Source organism: Hyposmocoma kahamanoa, unplaced genomic scaffold (assembly GCF_003589595.1).
Source record: "Hyposmocoma kahamanoa isolate Upper Pololo Valley unplaced genomic scaffold, ASM358959v1 64, whole genome shotgun sequence".
NCBI lineage: Eukaryota > Metazoa > Arthropoda > Insecta > Lepidoptera > Cosmopterigidae > Hyposmocoma > Hyposmocoma kahamanoa.
Genome location: NW_020653852.1, coordinates 6203561 through 6224917, shown reverse-complemented (window position 1 = coordinate 6224917; position 21357 = coordinate 6203561). Strand labels below are relative to the sequence as shown.

The window sequence follows — 21357 nt, the reverse complement described above, 5'->3', positions numbered from 1 at the left end:
GGGTGTTTGTGTCGTAATCGTGTAATGGATCCATTAAAATAGTATTCGTTTATGAAGCATTAGAAGACAATGTTAGATAAAGAAAAGGAAGCTGGGTACATCTACACAATATGAAACGATTGAAGCGTGGGCAGTTTCATGTATTATATACAAATGCATATGAACATCCAGTTCAATTTGTTAAGTACTACCACAGTCCAATAAATGTTTTTCAAGAATTATTAAGCCTAGTAAAACCTTTTATTACTAAGTCAGATACAAATATGAGACAAGCCATCAGTCCAGAGGAAAGACTAATAATAACAATCAAGTAAGTTGTTCAATTATTTATATTTTAATCTCCGTTTCGAATATTTTCGCAAGAAACGTCTATACTTACGCGCGTTCTATACCAAAGTGACTCCTTCCTTCACTCCTACGGAGGTGTCATTACGCCCGTGAGTCGGTAGATAACTTATTTTGCGTCGTCGTGTGAAACGAATCATACTTTTATATGAATCCGAATGCAGCGTAAACTACGCGACTCACAACTCACAAAATTACGCTCGTCTGGCCTCACACTTACTGATTGTGTCACCATTGAACAACAAATAGCTAATATTTGGAGTACTGCAAGAACCGAGAAATCCCGGTTCCGTTGAATACTAGTACAAAAATTCCCGGTTATTCGAAACATACCCGGTTCCGGAATCCCTAAACGGAATCGAAGCAAATTTTTGTAATGATATTGTACATAGCATAATGAACTTTATGTCAAATTGTGTAACGCACAAACTAGATTCGTACGTAGTTCGTTACGGTAGCAGCAGGAATTTCCGAGATTCCGCAAGAATTATTCGAAAGACGTGCGACTTGTTTTTGGCTCTAAGTTTGTATGCAATTTTTGTAACTATAGGTTACAAAAATTTGCTTCCATTGCATTCAGCAGCGATGTAAATTTAGTTTAACACAAAATCGATTTTATTTGATATGCAAAATCAAATAAAAACATTACAGAAAATTACGTATTTTTTGTCTATTTTTTTATGGTGTTTACTTTTTTCAATTGTATTTCAAATTGTTCTCCACTTCTTTTGAATACACGGTACAAGCTTATTATATTATTGATCCATTTGTTGTTAGTTTCTGGAAATACTGTTCTACATTAAGTCGTTGCACAGGAAGCGGATCATTCCACCCTATAACACAATAAGTTTTATTATAAAGACCGCTCTGATGCAACGTATAAATAAAGCAGCTGTTCCAAATATTTTTGTCCAGTATGAATGAACGCTTAATATTAAGGTCCATGCGATTTGTACATTTATACTACTTATATGGTTTTAGTATAACATGTAAAGTATGAAAATTTTATTTCTTTAACCACATGCTTTTTATTGTTCTCAAGCGTTTTCCAAAGACCTTGGATAATATTTTAATGAAAGATATAAAGTAGGTAATACAATGAGTATATAACCACATTCCCCAATACACGGATTACTTAATAATAAATTAGTTGGTGACGAAACTTGTTTACAAATATCGAATACTCGAATAAAATTATACAGATATATAAATGCATAGAATTGTAAATATAAGTAAAGTATATAAATATATTTACTATTATCGAGTTCTTAGGTTTTCACGATTGCTATACATAGGAAATTAAAATATGTTTTGGGTTGTTAGCCGTAACCGTGACCCCAAAACGTTGATTTAAAAAAATACACGATTTAAATTCGGAAAAAAATAGTTCCATTTCCTATCTTTAAAAATCGCAAAAACCTAAGAACTCGGTAAATATCAGACTTCATATTTTACACTATTTCTATTTACACACAAACTGATTTATAAGAGTCGTAACGGACAGGTACGAGTGCATACAAATATTTAACTTATTTAAAAAAGCAACTTTGTAGATAACCCACCAGTTAAATCGCATGTTTAAGGAAAAATATGTACAACCTTGTCTCTAAGTTGGTTTAATTTAAGTATAATTCGTTAAAATTCTGTCGAGCTCCTCATTATAATTTAAACAAAATTCAAAACTAAGAACACATACAACTTAAAATATAAAATAAATAAAAACTTACTAAAGTTGTATATCGAAAAGACGCGCTCCTCCGTACGCGCTTCGGCGATCACTGAATCGTGTGAGATAACTCACGACCGCGCCGGTGGCGTTGAATGCGTTATTCAAACAACTGTATATTAAATTAAGCAAGGTTATTGACGTAAAGGATTAATCAAATGAACATTTAGCTTATTTCTTTATTTTACAAACGTTTATAAATAAACTAATATTATCCTTTGCAGCTTGCAGTAACACGATGAGTTTTTTCCTCAATGCCTTTTTGACTAATTAAAAGTAAACCTAATTTAAATGTAAATGTAAAACAAACAATATTTCGTTACAAGTTATTCTTGATGATAAGATAGATATGTTGATAAATAACTCTTTAGTAAAGTCAACTACTACAATGGTATGTTTGTAATTTTTAATAAATTTACAATTATACTTAGTTAAAGTCCTCTAATACAGGACTAAAAACAGGACTTAATTCTACCATACGGAACTGAAGACCGTCGTATGTATTTTTATATTTAAGTTTTATGTTTTTAATTCAACAGTACTTATTTTTGAACTCTTTTTTATTACATTTTTTTAAATTCCGATGTCAATAAAACTTAGCATGTAAGTATAATCCTAATGAATCCATGTGCGTTTCAGTTATCGTTGAGGACGTTTATTCCCACTAGTTCAGTTGTACAGTTCTGTCTTTGTTCTGTTAACAAATAGACAGTTATCTTCACAGAACTACTGACAATTTTCTGTCGCACTAGTTCTGTTTACAGAACGATTGGTACTTTCGTCCCATTTGTTCTGTTAATAAATTTACTCTTCTTCACAGAACTGAGAGCGCGGTAAAGAACACAGCGAAAGCGAAGGAGTTAACTTTTGAGGTCGTTTTTTTTTTTTCATAAAATAATTATAATTCAGACTATCAGCTCAAAACACAATAAAAAGAAATAAGAAAAGAAAAAGAAATAGAAAGTGGTAAAATATAAGTGCGCATTTGACCTCCATCTCACCTGATGGGAAGTGATGATGAGGTCGACGATGGAGCATGCACACCTAGATAATGCCTAAAATATTATTCACTCTCGCCTTGAAAAGACCCAAGTTATAAAGTTCAGGGAACAAGTCTGCAGGCGGGGAATTCCACTCCATTGCCGTTCGCCATATAAATGTGGAAGCGTAACGCTTCGTGCGAATCTTTGGAATATCCACAGTATAGGGGTGGAACCCAAGCCTACGCCTAGTCCCCCGGTAATCGAAAGAGGAAGGCGGAATTAAATCGCATAATTCCATCACACACTCTCCGTGATATATCCTGTACAATACCGACAAGCAGGCAACTAACTTTACGGCGGTGTTCAAGACTCTGCAGTTTCGCCTCCACTAATTCCGAGTCACTTATAAGCCTCTTGCCACGGTTTTCAATTGAATCCAAAGTGGCCAGTTGATATGTTTGAGCTATCCCAAAGGTGGCAGCAGTATTCCATGCACGATCGGGCATGTGCTTGGTACAGCAGAAGCAACTGTCCCGGTGTAAAGTAACGCCTCACCCTGGAAAGGATCCCAAGCTTCCTTGCTGCATTTTTGGCCATTGATTCAATGTATCTGCCGAAGTTCAAATTGGACGACAGGTCCAATTAGCTGTTCCAAGTAGCTGGAGACAATCGGCTATCGGTATGGATATATCACGAAAAGTCGGAGTCAACTCAAAGGGACTCCGATTTGTGGAGAATAGACACGCCTGCGTTTTGGTAGCGTTAAATTTGATAATATTAGCATTGCACCAGTCGGAGCTAGCCTGGAGTATCAAATCTAAACGGCTAACCACGGACTCTCGACAAGACTGGATTTCCTCTACACTGACCCTTGCATTGGTCAAGTACTCACCTACAACTGTGCTGTCATCAGCTTACGCAAAGGTACCTAGAATTAACATATCATTGATATGCAGCAGAAAGAGAGTTGCAGATAGTACGGAACCTTGAGGAACTCTATCGCCATATGTTCGAAAGAGTAGCCTTCTAAGACCACTCGAATCGAACGTTCGCTCAAGAAATCCGAGATCTAATTGCAAAGGTCAGTGGGAAGCCCATGAGAGGGAAGCTTACTTAAAAGGCTTGCGTGCCAGACCCTGTCAAAGGCTTTAGAAATGTCCAAAGACACTGCAAGTAATTCGCTTTGCTTTTCTATAGTCTCGCTCCATATGTGACAGGCATGCACAAGAAGATCGCCAGTAGATCGCCCTCGTCGGAATCCGTACTGGCGATCATTGAGGAGTCGTTGTCTTCAAGGTACGATAGGAGATAGTTATTGAGGACACGTTCCATAGTCTTGCAGAGTATGGAAGTGACTGAGATAGGTCTATAGTTGACAGGGTCGGCTCTACTTCCCTTTTTTTGGTACAGGTTGCACGTTTGCAAGCTTCCACGACCTGGGAACTACACCAGTCTCAAGTGAGAGGCGGTACAGAACTACCCGTTAAAGAGTTCGTCCAGGGAATTACTGCCGTCAAGCAGTAATGTGAGCATTATTGTGTTACAGCTTTGAAGGTGATGATGATTTCTAAATCGCTTATACACTCCCGGACACGTAAATCGAACCACCTTGTATTTTCAATATTAAATGCTTAGCTTAAACAATGCGTGATTACTCAAAAATGCTATTATGCAACTTTGGAACTGGTACACCAAACGTCATTTTCTTAAGCCCTTATTGAAAATTTGAATTTGAAACATCGGAGAAAACTTTTTCTTCGATCGAGTTCTTAGGTTTTCCCGATTGTTATACATAGGAAATGAAACTATTTTTGCGAATTTAAATCGCGTATGTTTGTTTTTTCAAACAAACCGACGTTTCGGGACAACCGTGACCATGGGACCTGTAAAGGGCCCGAAACGTTGGTTTGATTGAAAAAACAAATATACGCCATTTTTCTTTGATGCGAACTATATTTTTATATAACATTTTATTAGGATGAAAATGCAAGGTGGCTCGAATTATGTGTCCGGGCGTGTATATTTACCGAGTTCTTAGGTTTTACGATTGTTACAGATAGGAAACGAAACTATTTTTTTTTCCGAATTTAAATGTCGTATTTTTTTTAAATCAACGTTTCGGGGCCACGGCTGACAGCCGAAAAAATTGTTTAATTTCCTGTGTATAGCAGTCGCGTAAACCTAAGAAGAAGAAGTGTAAGGGTGCTGGTGCAATTACAGGCACATGGGACTTGTCAAGTTATATCTCAGGGTGACACGGGCGCTGTAGCAGTGCTCCTCAGATCTTGTCAATTAAAGCAAAGCACTGTGTGGCACTGCAACTGTTATGAACAGGTGTGTCGCTTACCACTAGGTGCTCTTGTTCACCGCATCACTTGGTATAATAAAAAAGAAAAGTAGTGTAGCCTACACAAAACTTTTTTTTCTACAATATTACTTTAAATGATACATATATGTATGTAAAGTACATATATTTGGATGTTATTTTCATGTATAATATTACAATAATAATAATAAATACTAACTTCAGATTATAAAATAAAGAAAGTATGAAAACATTTAATTATATTACATTTTTTAATGATAATAACACTTTTTAAATTAACATTGCGTCAATGGTACAATTATAGTTTATCACAAATTAAATTAATAATAATATTCATTGGAATAGGGTCAATTTCAGGTCATTAGCCCTTCTAATATCTCTAAACACTCTGTGGCTGTTAATATACACCGGTTTTGGTCAATATTAACATTTTCACGTGTTTAGATAGATACGACAAGGTTACATAGTATTAGTTCTAGTATAGCATTTATTGTATTATCTGTGGTGTTAGCTCATTTTATTGAACGTGTCGTTTACATAATGTCAATATAAACAAACGAAGAGATAAAGATTTGTTTGTAACACGATTGCGTATCAAATGTAGCGCTGTAAGGAACATAATATGTCATTACATAAGTGGTTCAGTTTTAAGTGCTTATAAATAAACGTTTTCGTAAATTATACCTCCAATAGTCGTATCGTATATAATAGGTAAGTTAAGTTTGAAATATTTTTATTAAAAATACGATTACTAAAACATAATTCCAAATAAGCCTCGCTCCCAATAATAGAAGAACTGTTGTGGCCTAATTATAATTACCCGCATAGAAGTCGGTCATTCTAGGGTCACAGTTCACTGACGAATTGCCGTGACAATTTCAATTTATAGCGTTATTATTATCTATTTCGAGTGTTTTGATTTTTATTATTTCGAGTATGTTAACGTGAAATGTATTTGATATTCGAGTATAGCGACCAATAGTACGACTTATATATACTATTCGATACCTCCAATGAACACTACGTCAACTTAGTATTTTAGCCATTTTCTGTTGTTTTTGTAAACAGCCACATTTATTTACTAATACCATGCTTCCCTAATTTTGTGAAAAAAAGAAATAAAAAATAAAATAAAAACAGAACAGCCTCAAAAATTAAGCTGACGACGTAGTGTTCATTGGAGGTATCGAATAGTATATATAAGTCGTACTATTGGTATAATTAAGCCCCCTTGTGATTATACGTCAAAAGTGCTTGTGTTATATTATTATTATCAATATCAACTCATTTATACGTCTCAATGCTGGTCATGGGCATTGTTGCCAGATTAGGCGATTTTTCGCCATTTAGGCTACTTTGAGGGGTCGCGCGGCGACTAAAAAAGAGATAGGCGACTAGGCGATATTTAGGTTATGTTTGAAATACGAAAAGGCGATTTTAGGCTACTTAATAAAATATCTCGGGAATTACAAATTTTATTGGGGATTTTGTGGAGAATGGACTCATTTAGGGGTTTGAGTATTTCGACGTGTGTGGTTGGAGACTTCTCACCTTTTCCGAGGGTTGTGAAACGTCTTCGACGTAGAGGTTTCATCATGATATTTTCCTCTCATGGTAAATTTCAAATTAAATTTTTTCCACATAAATTCCGAAAAACTCAGAGGCAGTAGGTCAAACCATTAGGTTACGACGGCTTTTAAAACATGAACTACACGAAAAAACATGAACTACATGAACTAAACGTTGTTCGTGGAATCTTCAAATCTCTCACCAGCAAAATTGTCATTTTGCAGATGTGGCCTTATTACATCAAATGTGAGAAACATTTCATATTTACATCCGACTTAATAAACCTGAGTATGAGTCAATGGTCTCATAAAACTTATGTTACGAACGCCGAGAAAAATTTCTTCGATCCTGCTGCCGCTGTTTTGGATTCAGCCGGACTTATGTAGTGTTCAATATTTGTATTATTAATTATAACAAACTAGTCAAGTCATTTTATAAAATAAAAAATAAAAATAGTTGAATATGATGGTAGTAACATCGTGAAATTCGATAAACTTAATAACAGTTTAGTGTGCTCGTTCAGGGAAGTACTACCTACCACCTTACCTATTGCTACCGCCAAGCAGTACTTTGAGCATTACTGCGTTCCGTTTTTGAAATGACTGGTGGTATTACACCCACATGGGACTTGTCAACTTATGTCACAGCGTGACGGGCCCGATGGCTGTGCTGTGCCCCTCAGATGTTAGCAATTTAAAGCTCTAAGTAGCACTGTAACTGCTGTGGACAGGCGTGTCGCTTACCAACAGGAGCACGACTAGTTCGTCCTGAACTTGGTATCATACAAAAAATACTTATGTTATGTCTAGGACTCTAGATCTCGAGTATATCATATTATACGTAAACAACAAACTTTCTCTGCGACATTCTATCGCTTCCTTCTGAAATTTAACGCTACAATACAACCGCACAAGATTATATAACGAAATGCCCCCCTTTATAATGCCAGTTGCAATGTTCCCAGTAGTCATATCATAGCTAACCATGCCTGAAGTACGTGTGGAAGAAGCGAAGAGGTTCATGGAGGATAGTCTTAAGGCTGTTGGTGCTCCCGAGAAAGAAGCTAAGGCTCATGCTGCCCTGCTACTCCATGCGGATCTGACAGGACATTTCAGTCATGGAATGAATAGATTGGGTATGGTAAAAACGTTTTTAAGTTATTATTTATAACCAAAAATTTTTTGAAAAAGACCCCCATTTTTGAAAAAAAAAATTGTTTAAGTTTATTTGTATTGTTTTTGTGTGTATGTCACGTGGTTATTCCAACATTAGTGATATTATTTATACGATTTACATTATCCTTATATTATATTTTGTTTTCTACCTAATAATTCCTTTTATGTCCCCAGAACTTTACATCAATGACATTAAATCAGGAGCTACGAATGCAGCGGCAACGCCAGTAATCCTGAAGGAGTCTGCAGCGACGGCCTGGGTGGACGGGTGTGATGGCCTCGGAGCCACTGTTGGCAATTTTTGCATGGAACTGGCGATTAGGAAGGCTAGGGAAGCAGGAGTTGGAATTGTTTCAGTAAAACGTAAGTTATGTGCATTAAAGTTGTGACGATGCTGACCTCCTCCATCGTCAACCCATCTTTTTATCATCCTCTTTTATGGTTCATGGCCACTTATTTCTGAAATTTTGAATAGTTCTCGAATTCTCCTTTTGTTCACTATTCTTACGTTTGTTCTATTCATCGTAATTAAAGTGAGGATGATGCAATCGAGAGTTGAACTTTCTTTTGTCTATATAATAACTTGTCGGTATAAAGTAACTTGTATTATATCTCTGTGACATTGAAAGGTTGATGGTGCAATTAAAAGCACGTCAAGCTTGACACTTTGTGCTTTGGACCGTTCTTATCGTATGCGGCATAGAGTTGGATTTAAATCTTAAGTGTCAAGCTTGACGTGCTCTTGACTATAATGAGTATTATAGTACTATTACATAGGACTATAATCAGTTTCAAAAAAAGAACGTCGTATTTTTGTTAATTAAAATATTCGCTTCTTGCCCGTGGATTATCTGCCTGGTTCACCTCGATGGACCACGGGCACCTGTCCACCTGGGCGGGGGGTTATTTTTTCTCGTTAGCAATCTAGGACGCTACTCAAACGCAATATTGCCTCCTGATTGGTTAAATTAGCCTAAAGTCTGGCAACCGGGCTATAAATGTTTATAAAAAAAAATTTGGTTAAAACATTTTTTGTGGTGTTTGGCCAGTTCTATTCTATCTCTTTGGTTTTTTTGTTCTGTAGTGCGTTATTATTCTAAGCTGTAGCGTTTGTCTGGCTTTCGTCTAAATTGTATGAAGAGGCTGTTGGTGGAATCATTGCCCACCCTAATAAATGGGTTAAAATTTGCGTTTGTTGTCATGGATTGTTAATAAACTATAAATTAAATATTGGTTTTGTTTCATAATTTTATTTACTCGTAGAAAAAGTATTGTATGCAATTATTACGCCATAATTAGGTCTTAAAATCTCGTACTTAGTACTGTAGTCTACCTAGGCTCTACTCTATGAGTAGAATCACTGGCTGAATGAATAGTTTTGTAATTAGAATGTTTTGAAAAATGAAGAAAGAAAAGAATGGAGCAACTTGATATAACGTAATGTAACCCGAATAAGAAAATATGTGAAAGAATACAATAAACCAAGTTTTGAAGATTATTCCAGTTTAAATTCATAAAAATACCTCTCGCTACGCAATCCGAGCTACGTCCCAGTTACAAATGGTGGAGGCGCCGGGTAGGCCATGGTGCTCGGCTTTAAGAACCCTCATTATGCACCAATTGCTTAAGAATACTATTGTACACCTCCTTTTAGCTACAAAATGAAGGTATAATCAGAAATATACATTGTTTTATAATTTAGTTTTGGTAATTCTGGTTTTTGAGCCTATTCAAAAGTTCACATTAATGGAGGTTACAGGTTTACGAATTTGGCCGACAAGTGGTATCTTATCCATGGCATGGAAATTCAAAATTTTTGATTGCATCAGTTTGAGTGTCGATGACATACAATTTCTTTTCTGTTAGGTACTCTTTTATTCCATTGCAATTTCATTTTTTCACTTCTCATGCTCTTAAAGTTCGTATTTATGGCTGCATAAAATAGGGTTTTATGCTCTTATCACATTAAATATGTCTAATTGTTGTAATTTTATGTAAATGTATTTAATTAAATTTGAATGTTCAAATTTATTTAAATAATCGTTTATTTGTAATATTGCTTTTAATTTCCTCGCAATCGAAATGAAAAGCAGAGTGTATAACTCGTTCATAAAACCCATTTTACCCTCGACTTAATAACCCTCGAAATAAAACGATACACTCGTCTCGGGTAAAATGACGTTTTATGCACTTGTTGTACAATCTACTACTTTATCTTTCTTTTGTTTAGTCACAATTGTTTTTCTTAGTGTTTATTTTCACACTTCAACACATTTTATTTATAATACAATTTTTTTTTCAATTAATTCTAGATCCTGTAGTATATTACGCGGATTCTTCCTTTGAGTGTAGGTAATTTTCGTTCCTACATGGCAGAAAGAGCTTCAAATATAACAGTAAACTTTTAGGATATTTTTACAAAATTATTGGATTTCTTTTTATCATATAGGTGAAGTAGCTGATTCCTTGATATTTTCTAAAATCCGTTGTTCTGGTACTCATAATACAGGGAATACCGTAGTTTGAGATCCGGTAATTTGTGTGGTTGTCTGGTACATATTGCATTATACATGCATGCACTTTACGCTTTTTTCCCATCGGGGTAAAACGGACAGAGAACAGACGTTTTGACGCTTTATGTCAGAAACGCAAAATGCCAAATGGGAGAATGTCAGATTAGCAGAATGCCAAATTCGCAAATTCGCCATAGTCTAAAAATGCCAAATAACGCTGCTAGGAACAGGCATATCTCCTATTGAGGCATGGATAAATGTCCAATAGTAGACGACCACAGCCTTCCATTACTTTTGATATTATTCTTGAACATATTTCTTTTTTTATATATGTAAAAGTATTTTTGTATTCAATTATCATTCTTCTAGGGTGCAATCATTTCGGCATGGCAGGTTGGTGGGCGCAAAAAGCACAGAGCGAAGGTTTTATAGGAATGGCTTTCACCAACTCTTCACCTGTAATGGTGCCGACCAGAGCTAAACACGTAAGAAATCTATTTGTAAACTTAGTTAACGATTAATTTCTCGATTACGTACAAAGTGATCAACCCGGTGAATTCCTAGTCCATTTTTATCGTTGGTATCCAATAAGAGTTATTTTATATAACAACAGGTGTGTATGTAGGTAGAGTAATCATCTTGATACGTAAAATGCGACGAGGGATTACAATTTGGCATCACAAATGATACTTATAATTTAGAAAGTAGCTTTATTCGGTACACCTGAAAGCTCAACTCACACTGGCGCAGAGTCGAAGCGTCACGTCGCGTCCTGTTTTTCAACTCCACCGCCAGGCGACGCGCGACGACGCGCGACGATGCTCGTATTAGTGCGCCGGGTTTGCAGTTTGGTCGGGGTCTGACGCCTCACGGCGCCCAAGTGACGCGTTGCGACGCGCGAAGCTGCTCGAATGCTACCAAGCGTCGACGCGCATCGCCGCTCGATTCCATATTTGCAAAACACAAATTTGTACCTTAATAATTGGAAAATATAGATGAATATGCTATAGGCGAAAAACATGACGCGTCGCGACGCTTCGTCTCTGCACCAGTGTGAGTTGAGCCGAATACGTCCACCCCGACAGTAGTCGATACTTAAATGAAAACCAATATGGAGTAATTAAAAAAAAACTGATATGGTGTCCAACAATACCTACATATATTGGCATTCAATGCCCTTTTTTGCGAATCTTGATCCTGTTCAAAACAGCATGATTTGGCGCCTGGTTGGTGGATATTCCCAGAGTGATTGAGTGAATGTTTTTGTAGCAGTAGAGCTCTTCGTGAAAGAGTTCGTCCAGGGAGATGCAGCTACCTTGCCTCTTTCTATCATCAAGAGGTAATGTGAGCATAAGGGTGAGACCAGACGAGAGTAATTTTGTGAGCTGTGAGTCGCGTTTTTTGAGTTGCGTTGTATGGTGTTCGTTTCAAATTTGGTTGAGGCGCCAGACGAACATATTTCATTCAGTTGCTTTTAAGTGTTTGTACGAGGTGTTTGACTCATATAGTGTTATGGAGCAAAGAAAAGTTTTTTTTCATATGATTCATAGATAGTAACAACTTTAATACTTGTGACATGCAGACGGATTATTTTTTTCTACTTAGAAAATGATTGGAACTAAACTGTAAGTAAACCACGGATATTACATTTTCGTATATTTTGAGATATAAAATAAAATCTATTTTTATCCATACAAAAAAATTATAATTATTATTTTTCTCCGAAACTATCAACTTTTCAAGAAATTATACAAGAATAAAAGTTGTTAGGAATGTTATTATTGATCACATTAAAAAAAATTTGCTCGATACTCCACAAGTTATTCCTATGTCCAAGAATTATCAATTTGGACCCACTGTGCGTCGTGTGCAATAAACCGGAGTTTTATATGAAACCGAATGCAGCATATATTACGCAACTCAGACAATATAACTCACAACTCATATAAGTACGTTCGTCTGGCCTCACCCTTACTGCGTTCTGGGTTACATTAAACACCCCTGTGGTAGCGATGGAACTAATTGTATTTTTTTCAACTCGAGTAACTTGAGTTGACATGACTGTTAACTCGAGTTGCAACTCGGTGTTAACTCGACTTGGTATCTGAAAGAGCAACCGCGAGTCGCGAGTAGAACTCGAACCGACGACGATTCACCGAGCTGGGCACGATCGGTCTGCCGACCGTGACTCGAGCGTGCTTCAAGGTCGCCGAACCGACCGAGTGAGACCGAATAGCCGACGCGCTGTATTATCATATCATATCGAACCAGCTCGTCACAAAGCTTTTTTTTGATTACCCGAGGGAATCTGCTGACAGATACCCCGGCCCTGCGGGGGCAGAACCGGGGTTATGTGAGACTGGGCTGAACCCTGATGGGGAGCAACCCGACCGCACCAAACCCCCGGGGTGTTCCTCCTCTCCGCTGCAGGTAGAGGAACGGGTACGCTATCGCTCGTTCGCGCCTCCATCAGTGGCTGGCCGCCCCACAACGGTCCCCCGACTCCAAATGTAAGCCTTCCATCTCGGGCCCCTTTATGCTGGGCAGCGAACTCCGGCCCCACCGCAACTGCATCTGCACCCTAAGCGGTGCAGCCCCGCCAGAGTCGCGGAGGATAGGACGACCGGCAACGGCACACCGACACGTCTCTTCCCCCGCAACCCTCCTCCCCGCATGCGTCCGCACGGACCCGCTTGGCCTAGATCAAGACGAGCCCGCACAGTACGGTCTCCTCCTCGGACCAGCCTAACTCCATCGGCCGGCCCGTGAGTTCCTCTTAGCTTCACTGTGGGATGAAATCGACCACGGTTACTAGAGCCACGACAAGGCGGGAACCCATTCGGGGGGGCGACCACGGCTACTAGGGTCCCCCCGCCACGACAAGGCGGGAACCCATTCGGGGGGGCGAGTTCACAAAACCTAGCTCGAGTTGACTCGTGGGAGTAACTCAAGTTAATTAACTCGACTCGCCCATCGCTCGTGACTCGAGCGTGCTCCGAAGGTCCCGACGCGCTGTATGAATGAAGTATTCGACTCAGCGGGCGGGTACCGAATCGAGTTAGCTCGAGTTCATGAAAAGTTCGAGTTCATGAGTTAAATAACTCGACTCGTGCATCGCTACCCTGTGGTTGCTACTAGGTATTCACTCACAGTCATCGAGAAGACCACGGAAGAAAAAAAAACCTGGAAGTGCCTTAAGCCTCGATTGCTATCTGAACCGAAGTTGCCAAAAATCACATTCTTAATTTGAAACTGATATTGAAATTTAAAAAGAAATAAATTCTGGATTGTTAATATAATTTAAACTTTACCGTGTTGGCATATCATTGAAAGTTCAATACCATCAGTATCTACTATTACAAGTTACGACGTTTTAATATTATATTAAAATTTCCATAGATAAAAGAAGCGACCATATTGCAGGGGTATAAGATTTATTTTCGTTGCTTGTAACAAAAAAAAAATAAAACATCGATACGCAGAAAATTGTAAATTTATTATATAATATTTTTGGTGCTGCTATCATTTTTGCACTCCAAAACAGCACAATAAGGCTTTTTTGTAGGATTTTATAGTATTTTTTTTTAATTTATTTATTTTATTGTATTTTTTTAATGTAGTTTACTTCTATTGTATTTATATATTATAGGACCATGCATGTGCTACATATATAATCTGTGGAAGAGTACCTATTGCATATTACAGTCGTCGCCAATTTAATTCCGTGTTGATAAGTTACTCCTGCATGTCATGTCATGTCTTCCTGAAATAAATTTTCAGAGTGCCATGGGGACGAATCCGATCTCGATGTGTGCTCCTGCCGACGATGGGGATTCTTTGCTTGTGGACATGGCTTCGACGGCTGTTGCAATAGGAAAGGTACAATATAAAAAAACTGAATTTTGGGAATTACGCAAAGCCTTCAAAGAAATTAACAATTTATTGTGCACATTTGATTATCTTCGAAATGGTGCCACAGTCACGTTTCCGCCATCGCACTTTTTTTTTTGACGGGGAGAAATCTTTATGGATACCCCTGAGCCCATGTGGGGACTCTCCCTCCAGACTGGAGGGCCTACCCCACTAAAAGCCCCCCGGGTTTCCCTCTCGCCGGTTGAGTCGGCGCCGTGGGATCGGTGAACATTCACCACGACGCCGCCCGGGCCGCCATCGCACCTGCCGCCAAAGGCATAGAGTCCTTTCCCATATCACAACACAAATGGTGTATGGCATTCTAAGATTATCACGTTCGTTTCTTCCTCGAACCAGTAAGATGTGAAATGGTCCCCAAGGTCCCCCCATTTTTAAAGGACCCCATGCCATAGTGCAAAGGAGGGATCCTTTGCACTATGGCATAGGGGTCCTTTAAAAAGGGAGTCAACAGGGCTCGCCAGGGCAGGTTGTGCATAAGCAATTCAGTGTTGTAAATGTTTACAGGCCATGATGTCTACTCTTCGAACTAACTCTTCTATTCGATTGTAACCTACTTTACATATAAAAAAAATTCAAATAAAATTGAAATGATTTTGTTCAAATTTATAATAACATTCGAGAGTGTGTTACTTAAACTTAATAATTAATTACGTATGTTGTTTTAATTTTCAGATAGAAGTGCAAATACATAAAGGGGAGCCAATACCAGATGGGTGGGCTTTAGGCCCCGATGGCAAGCCCACTACTGATGCCCAACTAGTAAGTAAAGGGATTTGTTTCGATAGTAATTAAGACGACGACAACTGGACGGGAACGTCATTAATGATGAGAGAACGAATGACGAAAGAGAGAACTGTGGAAACCGTGACCGTGTTTGCGGAATCCGTAAGTTTTTAGCGCCTGTGTCTTAATGATAGCAAAGAAAATATATAGTATGAGTTAAAACATTTGATCACTCACATTTGAATCGCTCGTTGTAAATGAGCAGGCTCTGGATTCTGGCGCGATTCCAAGGCCGCAAACTTATATTTTATTCAATAAGTTTAGGTATTATTCAAAACTTATATTTAAGTGTTTCACATTCAAATAAATAATAGTCTTCATTGCCACTGCATCTATTCGCAATTGTTATATATTAAAAAAAAATTCAATCTCTATATACTAGATAAAGTTTATTTGTTATTAAATAGTATAAGTTAAAACAGAATGTATTAAAGCCAAATAATTTTAACGGCTACGGGTATCCTTTCATGGCCATGTCTGATACGTTTTTGGTTTTTTTATGTTATCTCTATTTTCCGAGAATTATAAAGACATTTTGTGACCTATAACACTTCATAGGTTTCGAACACAAGTCTTGTAGAGAGTTACCTTTCAGGATTTGATTATTGTGCGCCAGTTATGATAATGTTTTTCTTTATTTTTTCACCTCACTAGCTCAGAAAGGTTTTATTTCTCATTAGAAATCTGCACGCAAAAGCGTTTGACGATGGACTGTAGTGCATCTAACTTTTTCTTTCGGTGAAAAAAAACATAATGGCACATTCAACTACGTGATTTGTCGTACATTATTTATGTAATATAAATCCGTTGGTATATTTTATTCTTATTATTGTTGACATTAAATTGACAACAATAACTAATTTTGTTTATTAAACAAATATTTATTTTATTAAAAAAAATGTTCCAACTGTTTTTCTTTCATCTACCATGTTCCTCACTATAGTGAGGTGAAAAGTTGTGTGTTGCGCTCGGCAGCAAAGTTGTTTTGCGTCTCGTGTCTTGAAACCCTCGGAATCTTGGAATCCTTCGCTTGCTCAGGTTTGAATACAAGTACTCGCGTCAAACAACAACTTTGCAGCCTTGCATAACAAATAACTATTATTATGTATTACAGGCTTTTGATACAGGTCGATTGTTGCCGCTGGGAGGGTTTGAGAAAACCAGTGGTTACAAAGGATACGCACTTAGTTCTTTGGTCGAAGTTCTATGCAGCGGATTATCTGGTAGGTAACATTGATGCCTCTTTAGCAATAAGAGTACATACTGCTCCTATTTTACTGCATATTCATATGCAGGTTAGTCACCCTTATCTCATTCATTTATGTACGCTCGCTTTGTAATTTTTCATTTGATTTATAATTTTACTTACGAAAACGTTTGTCTCTTAAGCGTCATCATTATTATTTATTATTATTTTGCATACGCTACAGCTGCACACATAACAGTAATTCTAAATTGTGTTAATTTTTAAAATTTGATAATTAAGTTTGTTTCGTTGATGTCTTTTTGTTTTACTTTTGCTTTTTATTCTTTCTTTCTGAGTAGCTTTGTGTTGTTGCGTTTCAATAAATCTTTTTTATTCTATTTTATTCTAAGCTGGATCCTGGGTTAATGTCATGGGCAGTGCTTAAGACATCTTCTTGGAGCCTTAAAAATGGCTTATAAATATTTTATTAACATGGCACAATTACAGGTTCAAAGGCAACATATAACATCCGTAGCTGGGCGCTGGATAGCGAAGAAGGGCCACCCAACTTGGGCCAGTGTTTCGTGGCAATAGATCCCAATTGCTTCGCGCCTGGCTTTGGACAACGCATTGCCGATTGTTTATGTCATTGGCGAGGCATGGAACCGGTAAATGCTTCCTCATCATCACAAATAATTTAGTTTATTTTTATTAAGAGGCCATACAACCTCAAATGGCTTTGGTTAATTCCGCATAACACTGTAATAACAGTGTATAGAAGAAAAATATACTTATAGTAAAGTTGAGGGTATACACTGATTACTATAAAGTGTGGAAACACGGTTGAAACAAGCTTACGATATACTTATAATATGTGTTATTTTTAAATTCAAAAAGCCTTCAAGCCTTTTTAAAGACCACGGTGTCTAGGAGAACAAACAAGTCAATTTATGTATAAGTAGTCATTTTATGCGTGTCTGAAAAGCTCCATGCGAAAGAGTTCGTCAAGGGAAGTACAAAAGCAAAATCAATTAAAGTCAAAAATTCTTTATTTGATATTTCATAGTCAAATAATCTTTATTTTATTCTTACACTTGAAATCGTCACATTGGTTAAACTCACCGCTCATTCGTAAAGCAGATTCCCCTGAGAAGAATGAGCAAGAAATTCTAGGGGTTGTTCTTTGTAAATAACATTTGTACACATGCAACATTTACAATTTTATTTTCACGTTACATCCATGAGCTAAACGGGTTACTACCACGGATTTTTGTCATCCAAGTACGCAGAAGTTGTATAATAACCATTAGTATAAAGCATTGACTTACAATTATATGGACGTCGGGTCCGCGCTAAAAAGTGTCCGAACTTATAGGGCGTTAAAATCGTATACAGAGCGTCATTCACGCTTTAGTCTTCGTTTGTTCGACTGACAGCGAAGCAAGCAAAATTAGACAGTACTGCGATGACATTACAATTTAAATTCAACGTTTTAGCTTTTTCATATTCCTTTACATGTCACTACGTTTAAATAGGTTGACTTGGGACATTTTTTTCGTGGTTTTTGTATTAGACCCGTCGTCCATTTATTTGTAAGGCAATGGTATAAAGTTTTTGTTTCACTATAGTTTTAAGCCTCGTGAATGGCAAATTTTGTATATCAACCGGAATCTTGTTATAGAAGCGTATACATTGCTCCTTAAATGAATTTGTCACTTTGTGAAGACGACTATCAAAAACAGCTAGTTTATTGTTTATTCCTCGTATTAATGTTATGTCTGTCACTACTTTTCATAAAAATATTACTATTCCTCTAGATCTTTGTATTAATAATTATAACAAACTAGTGGAGTAATTTCACAATAAATAATTGAATATCAATTCAATAAAAATTTAAAATACAGCGAATAGCGACATCTCCCGCCAGGACTGGTAACTGTAAAGATGGCGCTACGACTAAAAAATAGTTGAAAAAACCAAATACAAAGACACGACGCAAGCGCATAGAAAAAATCGTGAGGTCCGCTGGTTCGTTCCGTGGCTTAGTTGGTATAGCGTCTGCCACGGTAAGCTATAAGACGTCGGTTCGAATCCGGCCGGATCGAAGGAATTTTTTCTGAGTGTTCGATCTTTGTATTAATAATTATAACAAACTAGTGGGGTAATTTCACAAAAAATAATTAAATATCAATTCAATAAAAATTTAGGATTACTATTCCTCTTAACATAAATTACATTTTCAAAGATGTACTGTGGTAGTTAGTAGTAGTAATGTTGTAGTTTTAGTACTGTCACTTTACCAATCCTGCTGCCAAGCAGTAATGCGAGCATTACTGTGTTCCAGTCTTGAAGGGTAGGGGTGCTGGCGAAATTACAGGCACATAGGACTTGTCAACATATGCCTCGATGGGCGCAGTGGTAGTGCCCCTCTGATCTTTGCGTTTTAAAGCTCTGAGTGGCACTGCAACTATTAGGGAGATGCCGTAACTGCGTTTTAGTACATATAAGTCAGAACAACATGCCACACGGTGAACGACGACGCAACGCCCGTGTGGCATCTCCCTTATAGACAGGCGTGTCGCTTACTAACAGGCCCATTTGTTCGTCCCGTCACTTAATGTCATAAAAAAAGTAACTGTTGCAGGTGGATCCAACTCTCCCAGTTCTGGTACCAGGGGACAAGGAGCGTAGTAATGCAGAGAACACGACGAAGAAAGGCTGTATTACATACGCTAAAGGCCAAGTTGATGCACTTAATATTATGGCAAACCGGCTTCATATAAAACCTGTTGAAATCTTGTGAGCTTTTTATTATAAATTCAAACTATAAGCCAGTGAATACACATCTAAAATAAAATGTAGACAATATACACGATGACTTTTTAGTCACCGTCCAAGTTTTTACTAAGCATTATATTAGGTATCATACAAATATTCAATTTTAGATAAAAACATTGGTAGATTTGCACAATAAAATATTTTTTATCAGAACGAGTTTCTTTTCATTATACTATTTATTAAATACAATTAACATAGTATAATATACATACAGGGTGTAATCGTTAAGTGTGCCCAGACGACAATTCCGTAAATATAAGAGATATCAAAAACCTTTAAACTTATTATCGAAAGTACGTTACCTAATTAGTAAAACGACATCAGTAACTTTTTTAAATAAAACTAGAAATATTCAACGTATTTCGTATTACATCCATTTAATATGATATTTCGTAGAGAGGTCTATTATTTTGTACGAAAGTAATATCTGTCGAATTAAAACTCACGGAACAATAGTTATTTGTTACGCAAGGCTTCAAACTTGGTGTTTCACGCTTGTATTGAAACCTGAGCAAGCGAAGGAAGCTAAGATTCTACACATTCGAAGATTCTTAGGAAGCTAGATTCCTGATTCGAAGATTCTAAGGAATTTAGATTCCTAAGCGAAGCGACGGTTTCAAGGCACGAGACGCAAGACAACTTTGCTGCCGAGCGAAACACAACTGTTCACCTCACTATAGCGAGGAAAATGGTAGATGAAAGAAAAAACAACTATAAAACATCAGTTTTTTTTTAATTAAAAGAAAAAGTTTTTACGCACATTTACACCCCATCAATTTTTATTCTTGCTTATACTTTTATTTTGTGTGATTAAGTGATTATTGAAATTATTTTAGTTCTCCGATAAGTTAAAATAATTAAACAAACACAATTACTTATCATTGTCAATTTAATGTCAACAATAATAAGAATAAAATATAATAACGGATTTATATTACATAACTATGTAATGTTCGACAAATCAAGTAGTTGAACGTGTCATTATCTTTTTTCCATCGAAAGAAAAAGTTAGGCGCACCACAATCCATCGTCAAGTTCCAATTTCAAAAACCTTTTCCATGCTAGCAAAAAACGCTTTTGCTCGCAGATTTCTAATGAGAAAGAAAGCCTTTCCGAGCTGGTGATGAGAAAAAGTTGTTGTTTATGGTGACGGTGTTGTATTCATATGTATAGTCCTGCGAGGTTGTTAATATTTTACAAATAACTCTGTCTAAATGAAAAGCATAATGCATTTTTTAAATAATTCTACGCGTTCTACGATTTTAAATTTTGTATCTCTAAACTCGACTACATTATGGCGTGACGGGCTGATATCCGCAACTCAAAGTGTAACGCCTATTGTGCGTATGAGCCTGTTAAAGTCAGCTATATTTTGAAGTTCTTTTAATATAAGGAATGGTAACTTAAGCAATAATTATGCAATAATTGCAATATATTTGTAAAAATATTACCATGAAATTTGAACGTGTTAAAATAAATATTTATTCCATCCTGTTGTACATCTGGCGCAAGCAAGGCTAAAGCAATATTTTCATGTCGTGATCCAGTGTCATTGCGAGCGCGTAAATTCTGCTGGTATTTTCTTCAACATTATACGGTTGTTCACCTCAATAACAAGATTGTTGCAGGATTGCCAGAAACAATATACACACAACTATATTTTTTTTATAAATCAAGTGACGGGACGAACAAGTTGTGCGCCTGATAGTAAGCTACACGCCTGTCCTTAACAGTTGTAGTGCCACTCAGAGCTTTAAATCGCAAAGATATGAGAGGCACTACCACTGCGCTCGTCATCCTGAGACATAAGTTTTTTTTTATAAAAAATACTTCCACGACATAGGAGTGGAACCCCCGCCCACGTCTAGTCTCCCGATGATAGAAAGGGGAAGGCGGAATCAAATTATGTAATTCCATCGCACACTCTCCGTGATATATCCTGTAGAATACCGATAAGCTGGAAACTCTACGGCGATGTTC

The 21357-nt window shown here is 37.1% G+C and overlaps 1 protein-coding gene across 2 annotated transcripts; it reads left to right on the top strand.

The window, feature by feature from the left end:
• The first annotated feature begins 250 nt into the window (after positions 1-250).
• On the top strand, positions 251-19502 carry LOC113230817 ((2R)-3-sulfolactate dehydrogenase (NADP(+))-like). Of its 2 annotated transcripts, XM_026464906.1 has the most exons (10): positions 251-310; positions 7174-7195; positions 7914-8084; positions 8299-8487; positions 11007-11122; positions 14418-14516; positions 15243-15329; positions 16468-16576; positions 17047-17207; positions 19184-19502. In XM_026464906.1, the coding sequence occupies exons 3-10, from the start codon at positions 7934-7936 to the stop codon at positions 19340-19342; spliced, it is 1071 nt and encodes a 356-aa protein (XP_026320691.1). In that variant the 5' UTR covers positions 251-310; positions 7174-7195; positions 7914-7933; the 3' UTR covers positions 19343-19502. The 2 variants fall into 2 exon arrangements, with proteins under 2 accessions (XP_026320691.1, XP_026320690.1); XM_026464905.1 differs by lacking the exons at positions 251-310; positions 7174-7195 and having other exon boundaries at positions 7539-8084.
• The last annotated feature ends 1855 nt before the right edge of the window (positions 19503-21357 follow it).